The sequence below is a fragment of the Opisthorchis viverrini genome (assembly GCF_000715545.1).
Source record: "Opisthorchis viverrini unplaced genomic scaffold opera_v5_91, whole genome shotgun sequence".
NCBI classification, from domain to species: Eukaryota; Metazoa; Platyhelminthes; class Trematoda; order Opisthorchiida; family Opisthorchiidae; genus Opisthorchis; species Opisthorchis viverrini.
Window position 1 is genome coordinate 1,154,807 of NW_008751746.1, and position 26,807 is coordinate 1,181,613.

At 41.4% G+C, this 26,807-nt stretch overlaps 1 protein-coding gene across 1 annotated transcript; it reads right to left on the bottom strand.

Moving 5' to 3' along the window:
- Positions 1-6,836: 6,836 nt before the first annotated feature.
- On the bottom strand, positions 6,837-15,703 carry T265_13671 (hypothetical protein; the record flags this gene model as incomplete). The annotated part of the gene is made up of 3 exons (XM_009169952.1): positions 6,837-7,077; positions 12,145-12,261; positions 15,507-15,703. Coding segments are annotated over 3 exons (471 nt in total), but the record flags the coding sequence as incomplete, so codon positions are not given.
- Positions 15,704-26,807: the final 11,104 nt, after the last annotated feature.

The window sequence follows — 26,807 nt, forward strand, 5'->3', positions numbered from 1 at the left end:
GTCGCCACACATTTTCCATCTCCCAAGCTGGCGGATCAGGAGGCTGTGTTCCTCAGACTTCTGACAGTTGGCCAACCCAGTATGAGTGACTCTGCGTGTGCCGCGCACACACTATCCAAGGTTGCTCAGTGGTACACTTGTACACAGTTCAGGTACACAAACCGTCACATCACGGTTTTGTCCATTCTCTTCGTATCAGCTGTCCAATTTGAGTCTGGCTCGAATGTAGTAAACAAACGGCCAGATAAACGAGCCGAGATACGATAACAATCCCTATTAGATTCCTGTAGGTTTGCCTGACGGTATATGCGATGGATGCGCAACCTGTTTGTGATATCCGATAAAATCAGACCGCAGTGATGCTCGCCAAATGTGAAAACAGCGAGTGATATATCTATCTTAGGGGTAGCGATTCTGAGAGATCTTGGCGTTGTGTTGCAAGATGTTATCCTGATACTTAGCATGAGAGAATCAACGCATTTCAATAACTGTGGGTCTTTACTAGCTCCCCCAAATTTCACGTGTTAAATTCATTGCAATGACCATCGCGACTACTCAATCAGCCTTCTTCTCTAACGATTGGGTTTGAGATGCTCGTCTGCTAAGTGGTATTCAACTCATTTAGGACTCCAGTCCTGGCAAGATTGATAGTGGGAAAATACGCGGACTTTTTTGATGTTATTCAACTAATATCCCATTCTTCCAGACCAATTCAATTAAAGAAAAAGGAGGTTTATTGATGACTGACGCCATTTAAAATGGTTTCAAGTCACCTGAAACCAAAATCCCGAACAAACAGAACTGTATAGTCTGGTGTAAAATCATCTTACTCCAGAACTTGACAAGACCGAACTAATAAGTTAGCTAAGCCACTGTAACTTATGGCATATGTGATTGAGCATGCTGGTATTAAGTAGACTGCGATGTCTATTAGTTTCGAGAACTTTGGTGCCTCATAATAGTGTTGGAAAACAAATGGAGACGATTTAAATGACTCACATGATGTGGGAAATGATCGAAATCTTGATGTACAGTTAAAAAGGGGGCAGAAGACAATAAGGGTAAGGTTTGAACCGCTTGCTGCGTGGAGTATCTTCTCGCGGATGAATCTATACATCTAGCCTACGGATGGCCTTCATTACTGATAGCCTTTCATATTGGGGTATCACCCAAATTTCCGTAAATGAACGTGAGGTACCAAAGGATTGTTATTTCAAACGAATTCCAAACTTTCTATTTCAGTCTTGAAGCGTCATCTGTCTGATTTCACGATTTGGTAGATGCAAGTATCTACGAGCTCGAGGTTGGACTGTCCATAGTGTCTAGTTCGTACAGTGCAGATTGCTGAGAGAATAGACAGTGCTTCACAGACTCACAGTAATCTATCACCAGTTGTTTACAAAGATCTCAGCAGCAATTATGTGGGGAGTTATAGTCTTTGATGAGGAATATAAGACGCCATTTGTACTTGGGGCATTTCCCGAAACGCACTGGAATACATGGCGGATAATTCACACTGGTTACGCCAATGCAATCACATTTTGTGCGACAATTAGTGCAAAACGATATCTGCGGAAAGCAATACCTGTCCCTGATAGTTGGTTGAAAATGTACGCGTTCACTGCGACGACCTCTTGTTCTGTGAGCCTATGTTAAATGCTTGCAAGTAGCGTCGTAGCGATGGCTAGTTGAATGGGAAAATTTGTTTCAGCCGTTGACAGATTTTGTTTTAGCCAGGTGCATTAGTGGATACATCTATGTGCAGGAGTCCACTGAAATACAGTGAATGGGATTCACTAAGCTGGTCCAGCTCCGAGAACAAGCCAATGGAAAACCAAGGGACCTGAGCATTCAACATTTTCGTCAATAGCTAACGCATGAACGTCCTCAGTAGTGTATTGATCCGATTTTTGAGCTCTGAATATCATCCCTTTACTGTTATAGCAATAGTAATATTCTTATTTTCAGCCTACATGCCATCCCGGTAAGCCATCAAGATCCTCAGCTGACGATCAGACACGAAGAAATGCCGAAGTCTTGAAAATAAGAATGAAAGTGTTGCCAGTATGATGTAGTCATAGGATTAAAAGAATTATCATGAATTTGGAACCATTTTCTGTGGGAATCATTCCACAACTTAACCGTGGAATGAACGGATATAAAAGGATGCTCGTTCTAGTGTGGTACTAGAAGAGTTGATACATTGTTGGTGGTAGTACCCACGGGCTTCATTATTTTGTATTGACATGATATTACCATGAGTTCTGTCTGGTTTCCCCATTAGCTCATAAAAATACGTTGTTTTCGGTCTGCTGCACGCAGGTGGCTTGGTGTGCAAAGAGCATGCCATGGACTCTGCTCATTTTCAAGTTGCTCATATGCAGCTTTATTCAACTTTGATCATCTCCTCTACCTCCTTATTGCATACGTTCAAAGGTTCGATTACTGAATTCAATGATTGATTAATCTTCAGGACCGTCCGTGCGGGCCGAAATCCATGCGGGTTTCACCAACGCTCAGTCTCCCGAATACATCGAAGTTTTGTGCATCCAGGTTAAAATTCTCGGCAAATCTTCATTGCTGCATATTTTGCCACTCCAATAAATAGTTGTTGCCATATCGGCAGATAAAAGGCTTGGAATCAAATTTCATCAAAATGCAGTGCTGCGTAAGATGTTTTGCGCGACCGGAAACTCAGGTCATGGGGGAATTTTCCTAATGCGAGCTCAAATTAAAGGAGCCAGGATGCAGCCTGTTACGTAGTGAAAACAGTATTTTGATTGTCTTCAATATTACCGCCTCTGGAGGGAGAATGACGTGCCGCTAAACATTCCGGGTTATCTCATTTGAAAATAGGTTTTTTCTTGAATGAGTGCAAATTATTTGTGCCGCTGGAAGATTTCGCCTTCTTCTTCATGTGAATAAAAAGGATTCAACAACGTAACGGTTTATACTTCAGAAGTCTGATTCTGTTCGTTTCGACACACAGCAGTTCCGCACAAATTTGATGATATCAAGCAGACGCACAACTCAACATCGAGATTACTAATGCAAGACAAATTTTGATCGGCTAAAATTTTGCCCTGGTTCACGCAAAAAGCAAGGATGTATTTTACAGCTGCCTTATCCTCTATAGGAATAATCAACATCGCCCATCCTTAAAACTTTCAGGGTGGTTTGATCCCCAAAATTTCTCATAGCAGTTGAAATATACGACTTTCGGCTCCACGTTGGCCAGTTGGCCAGCACATCCATTGACAAGCTGAAACAGAACGCTGAGTCTCTAAGACTGCTTGGCGTATTGAGAGACTAAATGACGGGCTCAAAGTCGGGTAGTCACACCTAACTAATGGATTTATTGGTCATATCGCATATCGCAAATACTTGCGAATCCGAAGTGTAAGGTTTGACTGTCGGAATGCTGGAATTGTGAATTCAGTATAAATACTAAATGATCATATTGTGTAGCGAACTGCTGGGAATAGAAGTTATGTTGATCTGGTGAGGTTAACGATATAGCAACATACGTTAATCACACCGTTTGTCCACGCTTAATTTTGGGATAACTAGCAGAGGCGTCTGTAATAGCTTGCCAACATAAGTATCGTTCGGGAGAATTTAACCCAGTCTATAGCTCTTAAATACAATTGGTATGCGTAATTTAGTTACGAATAAAAGTTCTTCTTTCATTGAGTCAATTAGTGATTTATATAGCACAAGAAGTAGAAATTTCTGTAAGTTGCAATCACCAAACATCGGGGGCAAAAAGATAATATTGTGCTCTGGACAGTAGTTTATTTCTTGAGATTCCAACCAGTTAAATAAAATGGAGCCTTTGTCAATATGCATAAACACACACTTTTTATCGGGTTCTATTTCACAATGTAGTTTATCGGCAGAAATATACACGGAATGTGGGATTTAGACAAACCAAGTAAATGGCTTCGTTGAGTAACAGCCAAAGTTTCTGCGTATTAGTGAATAAAGTCGCAACAAATTTTTGGTAGGGTTTTTATGTTGCATGTTGTATCCATTGCTCGTCAGTTAGTTTCTTGTTTCTATGTATGATTAGTTAAAAATCTCACGTGTTCACCATCTCTCAGGCTGAATTTTCAGCCTTTGCTTCGTTAAATTTGAGAGGTTCAATTTTAATCGATGATATCTTCTCGGGTTTTTGAAAGTCTCCTTTTTTAGTCCGTTTTAATTTTTAAATGTTTCGAAGAAAGCCAGTGCTTTTAGTTATAATTGCAGTTAGAATACACGTCCATTTAGTTTCGAACTAAGTCGCAGTAACCGGATATTCTGTTTCATCAATGAATTTGTTCACCTACTCCACTGTTAATCCCTTGGAACTTTATGTCGGGCGCCCTATGAGGCTCTGTAGATCCTCGATCTCATCCTGACTTTGAAAGTTACCTAAAGCTGTCTAAGGTCGGGTTACGTTTCAGATGTCAACCCAACGAGAACATTTTCAGTGAGGAAGTCAGTAAGATTCATTTAGCCTTCATTTGGACACCGCATTTAAACAAATCAAAATGGCGTTCACACACACACTATTCACATAGGAATGGCGGACGACTGAAATGCTTTTGGAGCAAATACAACATGGCCGGTATCGGCATTAAATAGCAAGTCGAATGCCCGCAAAAAGGAAATTCCTAGAAGAATGACCTTGCCCTCTGAGTGGGGCAAAAATGGGCTGTAGCATCTACGAACGCCATCGACTTCCCCCTGCAGAAAAAAATCATTGGACAAGTAGGACAAATGTCTCATAAATCATCACATGCTTACACCGGTGCTACAAAATTTTTGTAAGGCTAAATAGATAGGCTGAATGCTGCCAGTTGTTAGCCGGACGGTCTAGCTAAATGTCGATTGTCGTTGTGCGCCGGCCAACTGAGTTTCGCAAGGGACGCTGGGTTAATCAGGCTGACGGTAGCTTGCTTCGACGTGATGCTCAGATGTGTTTTTATGAATGCTGTTCAAAGGGGCAAACTTCTTGTTGAAACATTTCTCTGTAAAAAAGGACTTCCTCGCACCAAGTGATTATTGTTCCATTTTCTTTTGATTCTTTATGTAATTTCTATCTAACTTGTTGCACCGTGGCAGCTAATCATAATGATGATGAGAGTTATAAGGTGCTCTGTTCTACAAGCTCCGATTTAACAGTGATTTTTTAAACCTCCTACGAAGAATAGCATATATCGTTACAAACTGATCCTATGTATCTTACTAGCTCTAGTGTCAACCGATTGGTTCTTGCGATTCTTCTGAAAACCCGTGGTTGGCCAAGAATATCTCATCTGGTAACAAGTGCAAAACTGCTCCTTCTCCCAATTATCCCCATTGTCGTGCCGTTGATACTAGGTGGAATAACAACCTGTGAAATTAATTTTGCCGATTTTTGCAGAATATATTGAATTTGTGATGGTGGCGAGTCAAGTACCAGGACAAACAACTATGCTGTATTCCGTTACAATATCAAACACATCGGTATCCAGACATCGATATTGTGAGACGCACTAACTTGCGTTGCCTCACGAACCATCTACAAACCCATACACTTCAGTTCACTCCGCATTTCGGCTATTGCTCGTAACCAACCACATCTAGAAAGATTTAGGTACTCAGTTCCTGAAATATTCCTTCGTTTCGTCAGGTTCTTTGGCAAGTTTCATGTCGATGATATTCAGGTTTCTACTTGTGACCAACTGTCTGGCTAATTTCTTGATAATTTCGTCAATGTTTAAAACAGCTAATTTGTAGCACGTGATTTAAATCCGAGGAAATATCTGACTTTGTGATGGCAGGACGCTTGGTCGTTTCGCCTACCGATCGCATTTAGTGGTTAAATATTTGTTAGTCAGTCTGACAGGAGCTTAAAAATCAGCCGTACTACCTGAGCAGCCTACATTCACCTGTGTACGAGGCTAGTATGAATGGTCAGTACTCACACGTTAAAACAAGCCTATTGAATGGACGTTTTCGATGCGCCAAAGTCAGCCGTACAACAACTCATTTAGTAGGGATAGAAACATCGTTAAAACAGATTTCTTTAATCACTTGTGACTCGGAACTATTCACGGCTATCATAGCTCGACTGGACCCAAAGACAGAAAGTCATAAGTGACTCAGAAAGCTGACCGTTTTACCAACTGTGATAGACAGGTGAAATATTCCTAAAACCGGACTTGTGCAGCTCGCGCGCTACATCTTTCAAACCCGGTGTCAAATCCATAGAATCTGAATATCACACTCTAACGCTGTTATTCGGTCACACCTGTAATCATATATATATATATATATATATATATGATTACAGGTGTGACCGAATAACAGCGTTAGAGTGTGATATTCAGATTCTATGGATTTGACACCGGGTTTGAAAGATGTAGCGCGCGAGCTGCACAAGTCCGGTTTTAGGAATATTTCACCTGTCTATCACAGTTGGTAAAAATATCAGTACACTCTGTTGGCGCATTAAGTTTGGCATAACGTAAATTAGGCGCGGAAACAGCGCATGTGGACAATGTAATCAATCCCACCCGCCCTACAGCCTATAAATGGCCACAAACCTTCAACTTCGGTTGATTTTAACCTGACCATTATACGGAACAAACCGTGATATGCTCGCTTTTGAATATTTCAGGCATTTAAGTAAAACTGTCTGGTGCAAGCAGTATCTACGCACTCGAATTTCAATATTAACGGGGAACTGGTGCAAGGCATGTGATTGGATTTAATAAAAAAACCGACTAAGAATCGCAGAGCACAAGTTTTTTTAATCACAGTAGAATTCGGGGATTTTCTTTCGAAAATATGTACTGCTCACTTACTTCCAGTATATACTGTGATGAATAGGCAGTCAGCTTTACATTTACACCTTGGAAATCAAGCGCAGGAAATCTTCCAACTCTGTCGCAGTCAACGGTGTTGAACCCTCTGACGCTCTCGGTAACCTTCAGGATGGCGTTAATAGTCTCCAGAATATCTGGAGGTATGTAGGTAGCAGTAGCCCCGGTATCCACTATCGCCTTGTAACCAGACAGGTTGAATGGTACTCCACCGAAAAACATCCTGCAAGGATACATGTCATAAGACTTGTTTGTGATTTATTGTCCGGTAGCTTTGTGCTTCATGAATGCTCAAATGGGCTCTATCCATTCACTTCTGATCAGAAATTTTCTGTTTAGGAGACAGCTCGCAGCAAAATACTATGGTCAGAAACATTGGACGCAAAAAATGAACGTTACGTAACACACAACCATTTTAACAACAGTCAGACATTTAATTTTTTGGTTTAGTTGTGTCTGGTTACAGGATTTGTAGGTTATGCTGTTCTTGAAGCTCTTCATCGGTGCACATCATCAATCGCACCGGGAAGACATCTGACGCTCTGAGCAAGCCTGATATTAAAATTTAGCAAACATAAGCTAGATGTGCCAAAAATATCATGCCTCAGAGGTCAAGGCAACATAACTGTTTTGTCCAGCACCTTGAACGACGAAGAAGCAACTGTCCAAGCAACAGGTTGTGTCGAACGAATGACCCATCTGTGAGAATCTTCCACTAGATCAGCATCACAGAGGCCTGAAACCAGTTAGACATATTTGCGTGCTTTCATATGAGCTTGCAGGAATTTCAGTGATTTGACTTAATTTACACTGATTAAGTTTACTGTGCGTATGAATCTACCGTAACAATCAGGGAAACATTCAGGGTTCTCGAAAAATACTTCTTCGTTTTCAAAGAGCAATCCTTTATAATAATTATAAAACTAGGACTGCTAAACACTCGGCGTCAACTCATTTGTACGAATGCTACATTAATTTTTGAGTAGCGTGTGCTAAAACAACGCTTTTATTACGATGCCTGTTGGGCTAAATTTAAATAAAACTTTGGACCACAAAATCTTTTCTAGGTAGTAACTTGCATACACCAAACCGCGTGCAAACTCCACTCTTACGGACGCAAATGCATGAGCAAAATGGATGTACTGGACACCACTTGTCAATTACCGTTTCCTCTGCGGTGTACATAGGTAGTAATTGATGGTGACGTTATCTTGATTCAAGTGAGAGACAACGTCGAAATATCAATCAAGAAGATGGCAATATCTTGGCCGCAGATATCATATTTGCAGCTATAACGGATAAACTCCAGTTAAAATTGGCCAATGCTGAACTGTTTCCATTGGGATTTATGCGCAACTGCAGAATTATGGTGCCATGTGAATAAACTGAAGGGCGATATCGGTACATATTTGGTAATCTAATTGCCACTGTTTATCGGACTGCCATCTTTCCTAGCGGCTAAGAACAGCTACCCTTCCGTCTCACAAGTATCAGTATGGTTGTTGTTGTTATTTTATTATTTTTTTATTTAATTGTTGACTTTATTACCATCAGATACCATGGTTAACACGGTGGACCTACTGGCTTTCCTGCTAGATCTATGTACCATGTACCATGTGTATGTATGTATGTATGTATGTTTGTATGTATGTATGTATGTATGTATGTTTGTATGTATGTATGTATGTATGTATGTTTGTATGTATGTATGTATGTATGTATGTTTGTATGTATGTATGTATGTATGTATGTTTGTATGTATGTATGTATGTATGTATGTTTGTATGTATGTATGTATGTATGTATGTTTGTATGTATGTATGTATGTATGTATGTTTGTATGTATGTATGTATGTATGTATGTTTGTATGTATGTATGTATGTATGTATGTATATATACCATGTTATGTACAATGCAAGAAAACTGGATGGTTTCGTTGAATAAAATACCAGTAAGGCCAAGTTTTCATCAGCTTTACTTCAGACGGTCTTATTGTGACAGCAGACAGACGGTGCACACAAGAGTGACGTGGTTACAAATTCAAAGAACGTACAACCAACTACGAGAAAAGCTGACTAACGTTCACGTGGGTAGGGGGCTTTAATTGAACGGAAAAACAGAGTATTCTTGTAGGTTTGGGAGAAACTATGCCATTCATCAACCGCAAATATTTACGCCGGTTAAGATATTATAATTCAGCTGCTTCCAGCCAGCGCTGGTGGAGGTATTTTAAATGCACTGTGTTCCAGTAAGATGTGTATATTGACCTTTAATATCTTAATGTTGGAAAAATTCGTCCACGATCTTCCACCCTCTGGTATGGACAAGGCAAAATAACCCTGCACGGCTGGTGGGGTTCCACAGGAAGTAATGCGGTTACAAACCGGGAGTTTGCAATTGCCTGGAATAAATATCATAGTTGGTTCTGACTGGTAGTTCAGATGTCGGTACGATGAGACTCCAACCAGTTTGATCATATCATTGGCCTTAGTGTGGGGAACAGCCATCATCCGCCTGATTCCTTTTTGACTTAATTGTGTACTGAGGAAAGTTCCGTTCGTTCCGACTAATCGGTGTATTTGGAACCTTTTTCCTGGCTAAAGTATCAGTGAAACTTGGTCGCGAATTCGCACATCAAAACGACGGCAATAGAGATTGCGATAACTCTAAACAGAATGTGGTACCGGCTTTATGGACATTTCCGCATCTTAACTATTGCAAATATGCCCACAATCATGACAGATATCCAGAAAACAAATCAACAGACAAGGTAGATTTTTTGTCGATATTTAGCAGTCTGATTCCCAAGAAATTTTGAATGATCAGCTAATAGACCGGTGACTAAAATTCAACTCATATGAAATTAAAAGCAGGAGCACTCAACACATACGAAAAATATCGAGGTAATCGGAAATAATAAGCGCAATACAGTGATTGAGAGAACAGACCTTGGCTTTTATGGTTGAAAATAATGAAGTTGTCTTCTGTGAAGATCGCCCTGTATACAGACTTGCATTGTATGCGGACGTTCATCAACACGAAATCTGGCAACGTTTTCTAAGTGCTACTGTTGATGAATTACACTCGCGGGGGTGTACTTAATATTTGCCTCTATTTCCCACTGCCAGATCGTCACTCTTCAAGTAATTCGGGTACTATTGCATGTGTTCATTTGGATCACCTGGTTTGATCATTAAATAGCGTTCGCTCTTAGGCCTTCTTCGCACTGTGCGGTCATTTCAGCATACCATCACAGAGCCACATGCGTCCAAGTTTTTTCAAACCCGGAAAACATGACAAATTCTCACTCCGATCAAGCATAAAAATGAGTCAGACTTTTCGATTTGTCGTGTTTTTTAAGGAATCTGGATAATCGAAAACATTTTCTTGTCGAAGCACGCCATGTAAGATTGCTGAGTACTCCTCGACAAAACAATACGTTTATTCAGTGTGTAAAAGGGGGGTCGGATACTGAGACCGTCCTTTTGACCCTTTTTACTATTGCTAGATTCGAAAAACATGAACAGATATCTGATTAGGCGCAAGACGTATCATTTCACTTTCCAATTTGCCTAACTTGAATTTTAAGACTCGATTTACACGGATACAGGTAAAAGCAACGTACTTCAAACAATTGAGGAAAGGGTCGAATGGTACAGAAAAATTTGACGTCAAAATTCACGGACAGTTTGAAGTATACCTACTATGCAGTACCAGTGGAGCTGAAGCTGTCCTCTGCTTATTAGGGGCCAGCGTGAAATCATTTACTTGGTTCCTGAAAAAAACCCGGTCGCTTTGAAAAATAATGAGGCAGAATTTGTCAAAGATTTGAAGTCCTTTTCCGCAAATGGCGTCTTGTGCTCCCCAACCCAGCAGTGAATTTCGCGTGACGTAAAAAAAACTGGTCTCTGAGATGATTGGCACTCGCAAGGAACAGAATAATCAGGGTGATCACTCAGCGCTCTTTTCCCCGGGTTGACCAATCCTTAAGGATGACAGAAGTGACGGACTAGATACTGCTATTGTATTTGTTGAGGATGTGGTACATAGAAGCCCAAGTATTCGCGCGTTTTCGATAACACTAACACTTTTCCACCCAAAATCATAGTATGCATTTGAAAAATTCATACTAACTCTGGGATGTCTAACGTGCTAAACCTTGGAAAATATTATTCTGGAACAGTGTTTTGGGATTTCCTGCCTAGTCTGGAGTGATCACATGCTTTGCAACGCGGCCCTACCCTAAGGCTTCCTTATTAAGGTTAACCGTCATACCGGTATTACGATTGGTGGTTACGACTTCAGGAAAACCTCGTCATCAATGTCGTGTTGTTAAGATACACTCACAAACTACGGTTGACACACTAGCTTGCATTAAGTAGGAATTCAAAGTGTTGATGTCCCGTACGACGATGCAAAAGCGGACCAACCGGATTAATCGAGCTAAGGGATGGTAAACTTAAACATTGGCCGAAATGGTTGTGTAGGTCCTCGTTTTTCTGCTTCAGAAGCTTTTTTTCCTTCGCTCAAGAATTGGACGCTGTTGTCATTTTTAAAGCCACTTTACTTGTTTTATACCATTGCTGCAGTGACGCTCGACGAAAAAGTAATTTGGGTCTTGAATTTAATCTTAATCTCAGTGAGTTTTGCTGATATTTCACAAATAGATCCTTGTCAGTTCGACATTTTTGCCATGCATACTCTCAAAACCTTGATGATCAGTTTTGAACAGAAAAGAATTTGACAAAGATAAATGTCATTATCATCACCATCATCGAACACAGCAACATCACTGTTGACACTGATGCTTCACTGCCGTAGAACCATAAGCCTAGCCGCAAGGCGGCGCCGTTGGGCTGGAAATACAAGTACATTAACATTTCTGTGAAACGCGTCGCCACACATGTTTCAACCCCCAACCTGGAGGGTCAGGAGACTGTGTTTGTCGGACTTCTATCCATTGACTATCCTGGTATGAGAGATTCTGTGTGTGTCGTGAGGACACCCCCCAGTATAGCTCAATGGGTCGCCGAGGTACACAGACCGCCACACCAGGATAAGACGCAGTCTCTTCTTGACAGAACGGAAAATGTTGAAAAGAAAGATCGACTCTGGCACCTCCGCAAAGACGCTAGTTTGTTTTACTGATTCATTCAAGTACAAGCTAGAACATCTTTAGAAGTATCACAGCTCGTGTAACCGTAGTGCAAACGTAAATGTACCAAAGAGGTGAAATATTATTCCATCGACCAAAAAGCGATTCACCAACAGAATAACAATTTTCCTCACCAAACCACTTGTATAGTCCATCCTGGTTCGTTCAAAGTTCGAACTGGATACTTTTCCCGTGGCATATATTGTGCGGCGATTTCACCAATAACCATGTAGTTTTTTCCTTCCGTGGCCCTGGAATATCAAAATAACCAACGAAACTTAGTGCGCCGCACAAGAAAAGTTTACAAATGGTACAAGTTTGAGGCGGGGAAACAGAACTCATGAAGTTTGACAGAAGCCGTTACCGAATAAATCAGCGTTAAAAAGCCTCGATAGTTGAGAATGATTTTTTGTAAATGGGTCTTAATAGAAATTCCATTAACAAGACCCAGTGGTGCCCATTAATTTTAGTTGTTTGTGAGATTTGAGGTCTGTACATTCATACTGTTATTTCTTCTCTAATGCTGATTTGTTTGTTCTGATACGTCCACAAAAAAAGCGAAATCACCATACCCGAGTTTTTGTTCAGCCGTTCAACTGCTAAGTCTTGAAAATTCAACTGCACCCAGCCTGTTTTTGTGAACCAATGGTAACATGTACGTCTGGTACATCAAACGTTCAAGCTTCAGATCCAAGGATATGTGCTAATGATGGACTTCAACGAGAGGGGATCCAGTTCGTTTTTTGTTTTGGATTAACCTAGATAGTTGTACCAACACTGTGGAGGGACTGCTTAGATGACAATGCCGTAAATACAGTTATCTGCGTTTGCTGAGCAGCGTTTTAAACAACGGTGAGCAACTTCTAACCGTACTTGAAGTTCCCAAAAGTTCAAAGTTCTGTAAGCGAAATACATGCGCATAAAACCACACCTTGATGGCGGGATCATAGAATGACATCAGTTTCTAGCATTGAGACTCTGCAATGACTATTCCCAAGTCTTATTCCGCAACGGGTCTACCGTCTTCCCTCCCTTGCATCTGATTTTGTCATTAAGTATAGTACACATTTCGAGCGGTAACAAGACGAAGAATACAACCGATACACGAGTTGATAACAACTAACCAGATATATGCCAACGAGACCACTTTACGCTTTGGCAGTTGTTAGTCCGCCCAGTCCAGCCGGAGAAAAATGCAAAATTTGTTCTATTATTGCAAAGGGTTTTATATGGTCAAAGTTTAATTTTGGAGCCTTCCATTCGGCCTATCCTTTGAATACTTAAAGGTTATCTTGAATTTGCTTACTGGTTTAAAATTTTGAGGGAGCCATTGTCCACGCCTCTACTGCAAGAGAAGTCAATAAAAACGCTTTCGAGGTGCAAGAAACGTTTGGTAAATTGGTTTGTTTATACAAGCACAAAACATTTCACGGAGTCTTTGCGGCCGTTTGTGAGAAGAGTATTGTTCTAGTTTTACTCAAGTTTTCAACTTTCGGCTATTTCGCTTGTTCACTCCGAAGGCCTCAAACCTTTTCATTTACTTGGTCATCACCATTTTCTAAACTTAACGAGAGCCAGCAGACTGAAAGCCGTCAAAAGAGAAGTGGCGTTTAGGCTGAAAGTAAGGCCGAATCAATTGTAGTCAACTAGGGAAGCCTACTTCGTATGTTCCACCAAGGAATCGTTCATTTAAAAAACTTACTGGGGGTAATTTTGCAGAGTCATCACAAACTGGTGATATGAAGTGAAGTAAATAAAATCACCGTTACTGAAACTTTGTTTCGTTTTAGTCGATATTCAAGTGAGGCTTTATTGTCTGTTAAAATACCAGAGGATGTATCACGAGCCTTAGTGGTGGGGATGCACAACTGCCTAGCTTTATTTGATCCGTTATTGTAAACCAGGCTTCAAATGGATGACGATTAGACGTAAACTATTGAGTCCTGCTCATTAATGGTGTCTAATTACAACACAGAGCTCATCAGTGTTTACGGTACTTCCGTATGAAGTTGCAACTGCTCTGCCGCGGTTGAAATTGGGCTTAAAGCTTAGCACAGCATAAGTGGAAGCAATTCGCACATTCGAGCTCGCACCATACTTATAAACTAGGATATCTCTCAATTTTTTCAAGGTTACAAAAAATTACCAGCCAAAGTCGATTCCTGCTTTTCGGACCTTCCTCTTGAGAAGAGGACTGATGTAGAATGCTCACATATTTTACATTAGTGATTAGTTCTGATATGACATAAACGACTATTGACAAATTGAAGGCATAATTTTTTCCAAGGTTACAAAAAATTACCAGCCAAAGTCGATTCCTGCTTTTCGGACCTTCCTCTTGAGAAGAGGACTGATGTAGAATGCTCACATATTTTACATTAGTGATTAGTTCTGATATGACATAAACGACTATTGACAAATTGAAGGCATAACAATTCAAAGCAAAAAGAAACCGGTATATTCAAATATAGTTTAGTTCTCCAGCATGGAAATTTGGTCATCGGACTCAAGAATAGGATCATGCTTGGAAAGAGGTAAAAAGAGCACAGGAGACTGGATAAATAGCAGAGATTCCCGTAGACAATTTTTGCGAATAAAATGAAACGCAGATTCATCTGATTAATTTCGCTGTACCTACAGAAAGAGGATCGGTTTATTTAAACAAGTCTTGCCGACTATCAACAAAATTTCCTGATACACTCAGAGGTTTATCACTTGTTTCCTTCCGTTCCTTTTGTCAAACAGTGTCAGCAGTGCGCCAATAACGTGGGGACCACTAACGTTTGAAACTTATATTTCCTTCGCCCTATTTAGCAGTTGTTTGAAAGTCACTAGCTGGTTTTTTTAAAGTCTATTTGTACCGAGGACGGAATGTAAACCGTACGTCGCCAAAATGTTCCTAACTTAAAAAATTCTTTGGTTGCACCTTACCGACCATATTATTCTTACATTGGTCGACGACCGAATGAGATAATTCGGCTAGAACCCTGTGTCATTTTCAAACTAATCGTACGGAATTCCTTCATCGAATACCTCATCAATCCATAGCGAGTGTTCCCAAATACACGTGCTTTTCGGACAGTTGTCACAATTCGCACCAGGTTTTCAGTGGACGACTACGTAAATCCCAGAGTCAATTTCATGGCTGTGGTAGCTCTGTGGAAGAAAGAAGTTTATTCCAATAAATTTTATCAAACAAATAGATTCTTTTCTATTTGTAATCCTAGTAGCATTTGATACAAACAAGACACGTGATGTGTTATTGCTGGGATCATCCGCTTTAAGTTAACTAGTTTTGGATGAAACCAAATGCATACCACCTGTTGAATATTCAACCTTCCAGATATGATGACTACGAGTTCAAAACGGGCAAACAGGTCATGAATTAAAAAAGTCAATAGCGCAACTTTTGTTCCATTTGTGTGATCACGAAGCCCGCAAAATTTAGGTTTCAGCTCCAGACACGACGTAGCAAATACACCATTAACCTACTCACTGTCTGAAAAAAAGCCCAAATTCCCGATGTTGAATAAGGCTCAGTTGGAAAAGACCATCGAGAATCGTGTGATCTACCCCTTCGTGCGTAGTTACTGGAGCCATTCCGAGCATACCATCGAACGTATCTTGTACTGGGTAACCTCTGATTTCTTCCGCTGCACCAAATACAAAGTCTCGAATCGTGAATCGCCCCAGCTGAATGAAAAGCAAATAAGAGATGATCAAATTCAATGCGCTCACTTGGAAGTGATCCTCAAAAAGCTTCCCATTCAATGAAGTTTCACCGCTGCCCACACTAAGGGGTGTAGCTTTGAGGCTTGCTGTTTCGGAGGCATCTGGATCATACAAATTGTGCGCGCTCCAAGTTGCCACAGCATTTTTCAAAGGCACCCATACCAGTGAAATGGCGGTGCCCAGAACCAATCGAAAAGGCTGTTGATTTGATCCGATATGGACAAGAACCGTGTACCTTCCCTTCGCTCAGATGTACTAAACGTAGTTAAACTTACAAGTCCAAACTTATTTAAAGGAATTTCATGGGGTTCTCTTTTAACTCGCTTCAGGTTAAGCCAGGTTTCTGAGGAATTTACCGCTCTATTGGCTTGTGGTCACCACTTTTGTAACTCACTTACTTAGACGTCGCCACTTCAAAGATCATTGAAACAAGGAAAAATAAACTTGTTAGCTTCATTTCCATTAACTCTTTGTGTAGACAGGCTCGACAAACGTTGCTCTCTTAGTTTCTTTCCCAATTTATTTCTGGGGAACTTCTAAGTCCAACCATTCCGATGATGAGCAGTTTAGATACCAATCAAAATGCTTGGTTTTGTTGTGCAAAATATCGATCTCTGGTTGTGATTGGTTTGGTTTTTAATAATAATAAGACAGGATTTTTTTAGACTGAATGAAAGCCAGTTCACACCCATTGAGGTTTATGGGGTTTTAAGTGTGTGATATCCCAGACGTGACACATGGACTGAGAGGCAGTTTTATCTCATTCCCGTCAGTCCGTTTGCCGGTCTGTTTTAGAGCCCGACGTTTCATGGAGGTGATGAGCACTTATTTCCAAGTGCAATGCTCCGTATTCCAAGTTATCGGACAAAGTGATTAGACACCTGTGAAACAAAACAGAAAAGAACAGAACTATTTTACTTTGTTTTTCATAAGAGACTCAACTGAATCTCCCGTTTATGATATTCTACAACTGAATCATGAGGCGACTTGTGTGCAGCACATTCAGTTGTAGAATGTCACAAACGAGAGATTCCGTTGAGTCTCTCGTAAAAGCCAAATTGATTTGCAAATGGATGTATTTCTCGAAAACAGTTCAATTTGGGTTCAAGTAGAACATCACTTTGACGGAAGCTCGGGGACTGCGCCTACCTGATAGGCCCCAAGAAGGGTGAAACCGTTCCCTTCCCGGGATGTCGAAGAGTTTTCAGCAACCTTGTGAGTAGTTTCCATTATGAAAAAAAACTGTTTAACATTGTGTGCCTTGTGGACAGTGACAAATGTCGTCATTGTTACCAGGTACCTAAAGATGTCACTATGACGTATTTTACGTACTCCGAGCAACCAGCAGCAAGACTCTCCCAGTTTCAGTGATCTTTCCGCTTTACACCACGTACAGTAAATCACTGGAATAGAGCTGTCTCAACCCAAAGTTTCCGGTCGCTCAAGGTTGAATCTGTTACTCTCTTTTTTCAGCCCAAGGCAAAAGACATTAATTTATCTTAAATTTACCTAGAATTTGTCCTCATGTAGCGCTCAAATAAATAAATGACATCCCCAAATCTTAAGCAATTGGGCTATCAGGTTCATAATCTTATACGTCAGCTGCAACTTGCTTGTCAATGCGGTTACTTTCCATGCCCCGTTTACATTTCAAGAAGATTTAGTAAGGGCAATTCCTATTAAGTCCACCGACTGTGGTGTGTTATAAGTTCCACTGTTGGACTCGTTCATCGAGTTCATTTCGAAGGACTACAGCTCTACGAACCCTTGAAATTCTGAGGAAACACAATCATTTTCTTGATGTGCGATATCTTGGCTTTCACGAAGTCTGCAAAAAGTGCAGCGGACTGCGCGACCCTTCTGGACAAGGGTACACATATGACGTCAGTTTGATCGAGATTGGCATACATCACGCTGGAAAAAACAGCGGCCAGACATTATGCTGTATTAGGTTATCCAGATGAAACTAACAAAAATCCGGAGAATTACTACCTTATTCTGATTTATTTACGTTCACAAAAGGAGACCAAATGTGCACTAAATAGATCAACTGAATGCAGCACAAACACGAAAGCATATAAAAGCATATTTAGGGGAAACAGAAACTCACTGAGATTAATCAATCGAACCGAAACAGAGATAGCTGTCAGCCTCAACGCAAAGACCCAAAAAGAGCGGGGGCAATGTGTGCCACATGAAAACGACTAAAGAATGATTTTTAGCGAGAGCCTAGTAAGCATGTATAACCCTGTAGTTGAATACTTGAAGGAATGGGTTCAAAGATCAATAATGAGGGCACCGAAATTTTGACTTCTAGTCGGCGGGACAAAATTGTAAGTGACACGCAAAGGAGAAACAAGGCGTAAAGTATCACATTTCGACGGACAACTGGGCTAAAGTGGTTCCGAACCCCTGGGCACAAGCGACGCTAAAATCCCTCATGAAAAATGATTATCACGTGCTAGCAACGAGTCATGAAAAATGATTATCACGTGCTAGTAACAGATTAGCCAATGACGAAGTATGCACTAAGAACTAGGAGCAAAATGGGTCCAAGAAGTAGGGAAGTCGTTGGGAAAGATCGCAGTGTCACTTCTGATGACAGAGACAAACCAAATCGCCAAACATGCCATCATGATTTGAACAAAAGACTTGAAATGAGCAATTGCTCAAACGTAATATGCTAGTATCAGTAGAGATGATCTTTCAACAAAAGTACAGATTCCTGATCGACCTTAATATGTATACGTACGCCATCCTTTAAACACCCAACTTAAAAATTTCCAGATAACACGGGACTACGCAAACCGCGACTGCCACAGTGTCCTACATCAGAAGACTGGATTCTAATCTCCCACCGGCAAGTATTCTCGTTTTCTCAACAACAACGTTCGTGAACTGTAATCACCCACATAAAAAAATTAAGCCCAAATGGCCCTTGGCACTGTTTCAGTTTGCTGAAAAGACCCTAACTAAGCTGCCCCGACAAGGTTTTCGCGACAGAAACCAACTGTTGCGGGGTAAAAACAAGCGATTTCCCCAGCGTCAAATTTTCGGTATTCCATCTGGATTATCCCTTTCGGTTGAAGTCATTGCGCCAAGCTAATCTGTGAGTTTACACTAAATTCATGCGGTCAAGAAGCACTGTTGATGAAATTGTGAGTTCCCAGATCATCTCATGTCTAAAAAAGGAGGAATAGAGACTGTCCTTAAGATTTAGCGCTGGAATCACCAAACGTTAGTAATCAGTCAGATGGCGAGCAACATGTGAACTGAAATTTGGTTCCTCGATTATAGTTCTTGAAGGTGTTCGATGTACACGTTTTCGAGCACACGGAAGCAAATGGTTTATTCAAATGCTCTCTTTGGTCATCATGCCACACTAAGACAACCACGACACACGTTCATCCATATACTTTCACAACTGAAGGTTTTTCAGAATATATTTAACTGAGTGCTCGAAATTGATCTGAATGACCTTGAAAAACGAGCAAATATTTTACCACTGATCCACATTCTGGCTACCCACAATCGACGCATGAATGTCCTATAGTGTGTTAAATGCGTTCATGCGAACTGAACGTGTTGCTCGTTTCTGAAATTACGGCTGAACTACTTTAAAACTCCAACAATGTTTAATCTTTGAACGTTCTAAACTTTATACTGAGAATTTTGGAATCAAAACAGTCGAATTCACGCACGTATTTGTGATAGTCCGCCAATAATCGGAGTGCTAGTCGTACTTGTACCAGTCGTACTAGCAGTATAATCATGATGCCAAATGTTCCCTTCCACTGCAAAACAAAGACCTTGGATTACATTCGAGACTGATCTCTTGAGGATATTACAATGAAAACCGCAGTAATAGGACGGCTGAAGTCATACTTATGAAATCTCTTTTGCCTGCCGCCCTGTCGGCCAGCTCATTAAGTCACGGGCTAGGATTTTGTCTCAGGAAAGAAAACTTTGATAAGCACTAGGTACCTTAAAGTTCCAGGCTTTAAGTAACATTTTAAGTAAACACAATTCATCCTGGACAAAACGCAGCTGTATTCTTGCTATACAAATGAACAATACTTATCGCAAAGATCGTTAGACATCACTGCACAGGCAACCAGCGACATGCAGGTTCACATGGATCAATCAGCTCTTACTCAGACATGAGCGCCAGGGTTGAAAGACCGTAGTGGACACAGTATTACTTATACTCAGGTGGTCTGAAAAATATTTGACCTCAGTAAAGCGCTTTGAAAAAATGTGGCTTAGGCAATCTATCCATCAACTAGCCGTCCTCTGATTAGTCACAAATATAAACAGATCAAGACCTTATTGACTACAACTTTAATAGTTTAAAAGGATGAAATCAGCTCTCAAAAACCGTCAAAATATCGATTTTTTAACCATAGCACCTGGCGTGCTTCTTTCATCTTCTTTCTCAGGCTGATCTGTCACCGAAAGAGAAGCTGTTGTGTACACCGACTATGGGTGACGCAATAAACCTCTGCCTGTAATGATTCGGAACGCGTAATCGGAAGTCAGTCGTCTTCGTAGCAGTCGAAATCACTTTTGGTCATAGGTCGTCCGAGCTCCAAACAAAATTCCGTTACACGAACGTTTGGGTGTGAGCTCAGACCTGTCTTATCTTTAGACACAGAGGTGTGGAGAAAACAAAAAATCCAAGAACACAGAAGACATTATTGCGGCTAAAAAGTCACAGGTGCCGTTTCATCAGATTCGCGAAGCACCACTCAGATAATATTGACAAACTATTATGCAATAATCACCACCACTCAGACCTCTGGTAGCGAGAATTTTAACAATAGTATATTTGAATATCTGTCACTCGACTCGCGTATGTTGGGCAGCAGTCTGTAAGTTCAGGTCTGCTCTCAGTTCCCAAAATTATCATATGCCTTTCTGTTTTGAAGGGCAACTGAGGTGCTGTTCAAAGTAGGAGAAAAATCATTGCACCTCGCCTTGACCAGGCTGTTGATATGGATTTAAGATAGAGAACATGTTCCATATAAAAAAGTCAATCGCTAGTCTTGCTGGATTTGAGAAAATTTACTCAGGCCGGCTGATCCAACCGCTGGTGTATAAGACTCGTGCCTATCGTAAAACAGCTCCTAACTTCGCTTATATTTTGACGCCTATCCTCGGGAGAATAGAGGAGAACCTAGACCTGAAAAGGGCTGCTCTAACCAAATCTTTAAATCAAATTAAGTGAACGAGCGTCACTACACGATTCGCCGACCACACTCACAGTTCTTCCGGATATTAAAGATAATGTGGATGGACAAAATTAGCCAAATATTTTTGACGAGGAAGAATGCCCTTTGAAGACTGTGTCTCCACACCTCCGACTGGGTTTCTGTATGCAGCGAACGGCCCAAAAGCCTCCTTACAGGCAGTGGAGTTGGTTACGATTGGTGCCTTATTTTTCTTTATTCTCCTTTATCAACCATCCCATCATTGACTGGATGATCTAAAGAAAAACTGGTTTATTTATCCAAATCACTCCGATGGACAAGCTGTGGCTCGGATTATTCAAACGACATCGTTTCCTCACCTCAAACACAATATCGGTGATGGCCCCAGGTTTCAGCATGTGTTTTAACATCCAAGTGGCAAGGTCCAGCCCCAAGTCTTCGCATCATTGTGTGTTTCTACAAAACTCCAGGATGGAAATCTGGCTTCGTTGACTTGTAAACTTAACTTTCCAATTGTGAATGCCACGATTGAATCATAACAGATGGCAGCGCTTGTGGGGTTTCGAAATTTATGGCATCGGAACCGAATTTCGCTGAAGCTAAATGACCGTGTTTACAATTAGACTGTAGGCGTAGTCCTATGTAAGGATCGTATAAATTAGCCTTTGCGATCCGTGAACCTAAGCGTCATCAAATGTTTGGTCACCGGTGTCTTTGTAGCTGCCAGGTATGCAATCAGGTGGTGCGTAAATGAGCATTGGATAACGTATCCTAACTTATCAGGCCAAAGAAGTTGAGGCATGTATTGCGTATGCGCTATATGTTCGCCCGGGGACAGTGGCAAGGTGGAATGAAACCAGCTAGAGCCAGCCCAGGTGCAGTGAAATACTCACACTTTCCTGGTTGCCGCATATACGATCGTGCTTGCACGGGGTTGGATACCACTCGTGCTCCCACTCGTGCTCATGCTGTCATTTTCATCTGCACTGCCTAGCTATGGTGGGCCTCATATTGTGTATTCGGCTGTTTTTTCGCGAATTATACAGGATCAATGCAACCGATTACCCATTAGTTCGTCTTGATGCTGATGTATGTTCATATTAATTACACAAAAATTACAGGCATCTTATCCTTGACCGTTTTCCTTGAGGATTTCTGCGCACTGAATCCACTGTCCACTCTTCCTCAATTCGTTCTTTCCTTCAGTTTGTTATGCAGTTGGGGTTGGTATTTTAATACTAGTGTGTTGCTGTCAGTAAAATTGATGGGCATTCAAAATCACGTCGTCTGGTTTCTTGACCTTTGATACACGTTTCGAGCAGTGTCCAATAAAACTCCCCTCAAAATATCTGAATCAAACGATACTTCGAACGAGGATGTAACCTCGCATTCTCCAACTCGGCAAAGAATACCTCAGCGGGTTCTCATTAATCATAAGAAATGGAACACCGTGTGAATACAACGCCTATGTACGTGCTCACTTAATAGTTTTTCAAAGTAGGTGGAATGTCGCCTCAACAATAGGCGATTAAATTATGAGGGTAAAATAATTACCCAGTGACAGCAGAAAGAACGATACAATGATCCAACCGTTTTCGGTCCACTCCGAAAAACTACAACTCATTCCAAACTTTGAGGATTTACATGTGGCGAGAGCCCATTGGAAAGAGGCTATCAGCATGACAATACGTTTCACCAACGGTTATTACCTACTCATTAGTAGTTACATACTAAATCATTTTCTCGTGTCAAAATTGAACGATCGTTTGCGCAATACGTACCGCATTAATAATAGTAGACCCAATTTCTCAAACTTCGGAGAGGAGATAATTTCTTCTAATACATGAAAAAATGGAAAATACCTTGATCGCATTTAGCTGAGAAAGACAATAGTTCGCCCATATTTATTTAATGCTTGTGGTGTTCAGTATTCACACAATGGAACTGCTTTCTCGAAAGCTACGGCGTTTTCAGGTTTGCCACTACATAGTGCAGAATATCTGTGTATAATGTATATGTACAGGTGTTATGCGATTCATCTACATTGGTGATTTGTTCAGTTGTGCGAAAATTCGAGGTCAATAAACACCATCGACTGTGAACACGATGTAAAAAGAAATCGCGAATTACCGAAAAGAGTTGACCCACTTACAAAGGACAAAACATTCAGATAGAAGTAATTCCCTGAACATTCTAGAATCTGCATGGCCCTTGTGGACGCAAAAATATTCCCGTAGACAATTTTTTCCCGATAAATGCTGTTACCAGTTAAAACTGCTTAAGCCAAGATCATTATTGACGAAAAATCGTGAAAGTTTTCTTATAAAAAGCAGAGCATCCCGTTAGAGTTTACGAACTATGCCAGGAAGAGCACGACGTTGATCAACTAGCCACATCGAGCCTAAGTCCGTCATAGTGGACTGCTGAACGAATCCAGCTGACGCTCACAATGCCTGATCCTGATGCTTGATACCGACGGTTGTTGGTGACATTACCAAAGTGAACTATTCCGGATTGTTCGCGTACAACCCACTTGCTGGTGATATACAAGCAATGGGCCGTAAGACAATAGACGAATCACGGTTCTGTGCGGTGCATTATTTGCAGATCTTGTCGGAACCTGTGTGTTCGTACTATACTGAACAAAATACCCACTGTACGGAATTGTCCAATCGGGCCATTCGTTGAAATGTATGCCAACTTGTCGAGGAGTGTGTCTATGACCAATAATACCTTGATGTTATACTATACATACTTGCTTCTCGATAGCTTTCCTGATATGAACGTGGCACAGCATTACGTCACAGGCGAATACGAACCTTGCGGCCCGCAATTGCGCCGCCAACTTGTCCATGGTAGAAGTGCTAACTGTGTACCGCTACCCAACGTTTCCATGAATAAGTCGAACAGTTTGCGCACAGGGACACGCTCTCCACAAACGCACACATAACCGTTGCTACCCATGTCCCTCGTTTTCAGGAATGTATACAGCTTGTACCTACAGGCCGAATAATAGGTGCTTTGAAAAAACTTGCCCAAAACCAATTGTCGCGTGCGTTCTGTTCACATTTGCTACATCCGGAAGGCGTCGAAACAACGCTACCTGCTGCCATCAGGAAAAGCATAAGAGGCTCAAGTGATTATCCTCTGACTGCAGTACAAGCACGCGTCCGGCCACCCGAGAATCTTGCCAGGACCGAAGGCATATCATCTGCTACATAAAATCTGACTATGCTGCACCTACTAAACCGAGCCGGTCGATACACTCGGGGGTAGTTCAGTATATTCGGAGTGGTACAGATCTTTCCATATTCATCGGCCATAACCTGTCGCAATTCACACGACGACGTTCCATACTTCAGCAAGGCCCTACAGGTGCCTAACTGGCATGCGGTTAGCCATCTATCAACCAGAAACCGATCGCACAGAAGATAATATTAGGTAAGTGCGAGGTAGATCCCCTGCCTCCTCAGGCGAAACCGCAATGGACAGCCGGTGCCCCGAGTGCTGTTCTTTTTTGTCAGAAAACAGGCTCAGATTACTGGCTTCTACGGATTCCTCGACCTTCCATTGATCTCGAAAGCCGCCTGCTGCATTTGCGGTACACCCATTCGTGACGCAAAACAGCGTTGGTACTCCGACTACTGGAGGAACGCACAAACACCACATAGATATCCTTTATATATTGATTTAAGGCCTTCTCAAATGCCATAAAGTATGAGAAGGATACAGTCCGGAATTTTTCAACAAACGCGTATGAAATCACTTCTGAAGCCATGGCACAGCAGGTCCAAAGTTGAATGTGCGCCAAAAATTTCGGAAGGAGTTTAATTAAAACAAATTGCAAAAAGGTGGTGATAGATTTGGGTGATTTTTTATCTGAGAATATATGCATCATAATGCAACTTTTTGGCGTAAAAAGTCTTATTTCGCTCGCAAAGGTTCTGCAAAATCAAGCACTGTGCCTCCAAAGCCCAGCCTTGCTTGCCGTACGTATTCCTGTGTGTTTACACAGCGCCACGCAACTGCCTTTTGGTTAACTGGTAAATGTTTATCGCTGCATATGTTGAGTCATTTGGATTGTGCCACTCAATTTAGATTCGTTGCTGTATCGACAGGCATTGGATCACGGGTCGTCGTTTCAGCTGCATGAGATCAGCCTATGAAGGAACATGCCAGTTCTAGCTCCAATACCGGAGTCGAGCAAGTAGCACTTGTTTCTGAGGAAACTGTATTTCTATTTGTTCCGCTGATGCTGCCCCTTCAAGTAGAATGACGCGGTGCAAATAATGCAAACTGTATGAGATTTCCTTGGATGCTTACAATTTATTTGGAATTTATCTGGAAATTCCACTTTCGCCTTACCTTCCGTCAAGTGGAACCGAGTCAATTGCGGAATGGCTGACGATCCAGAGATTTGGGTCTGTTCGCTTTGACACACAGTCATTCCGCAAAATTTTTATGCTCTCACGTTGACACATGACCCATGAACGAGATCAATAATGTGAAACAGGTTTGTACCTGCCATTGACTTATCTGAATTTTCACCCTGAAATAGAAGTCGGTTCATGCAAAAAGCCGAGATGTGTTCTACAGCTGCCCCATCCTTGGTAGCAATCATCTGCAGAGAGCATTTTGAGACTTTGAGGCTGGTTCGACTCCAAAATCTTTCTGCTACTAGTGTCAAGCCAAGACATCCGGCCGCGACCAGCTGGCCATTAGTACGATTAACACGTGGAGGCTGAAAGTGTATTCTGTCAAGCTGCTTGGCGTATTGATTGACTAAATGACGGACTCAGAGAGAAGCATTTTTGCCCAATTGGTCAATTTCTTGGTTGGCTCACAAACCGCACTGTCAGAATGCTGAAAGCGTATAATTGAAGTACATGTTTCCTAACTAGTCGGAATACGTAGCGAACCACCATGAATGGGGATTATATTGGTCTTGTGAGATTAACCATGTATGGTCATACTTTAACCACATTATTCGTCCACAAAAAATGGTGGTATAATTAGCGCAAACCTGTGTAATGTTCGGTCAAATTTATCATCGTTTAAGCATATCTAGCCTGGAGTGCTGCTCTTACACGTATGCGATATTTGAATGCTCCCACTTCACTCGGTCATTCAGTGATTGATACAGCGCAGGACTCCCATATAGACGTGAACTATTCCAAACGAGAGCCTTGTGAGTAGTGTTCTACAGAATCCCGCAACCATCAACATCTGAAACAAAATGTGTCTAGCAAGTTTCAAGCATCTGTGGCGCTACCCGACTTGAAAGTGCCGACTAGAGGAATAGGCCATTAGTTTTACTAAGTCATCGTTCTGGGGGCGTATCGCTCACATCATTCGAGTGCGGACATATTAAATTTTCAAACGTAAAGATTTGGATGAGTCCAGCGTGCACTGGTGAGGTGGTCATAACACGTTCGCCTCACGTGTCAGATGTGTGGATTTCGAACTCCGAGACGGTCATTGCATATGCACTGCTGATAGGCTCTAATAAGAGCAAAAAACCCCATACCCATTTCGCGTGGACTCACCAGGATGATTGCGCCAGGGCAGGAGGATAATTCTTCAAACGAGTGTATGTGAGTATATATTCCACAAAATTCCATTCTTGTTGTTGTCATCAAACCAAAAATATGCTATTGCGCTCTACATCAGTGTAAATTTTCCTAAGGCTCCAACACAACAGAGCCCTTTTCAGTTTTTGAGTATACGCACTTTTTCATCGTGTTCAGTTCCACAGTGTGGTTTTTCGGGAGACACATACAGTGAAAATGAGAATTTGGAATTGAGCGGGGTGAGTAACAACGGAAGATTTTGCACAGGATTGCGGAAAGTCATCG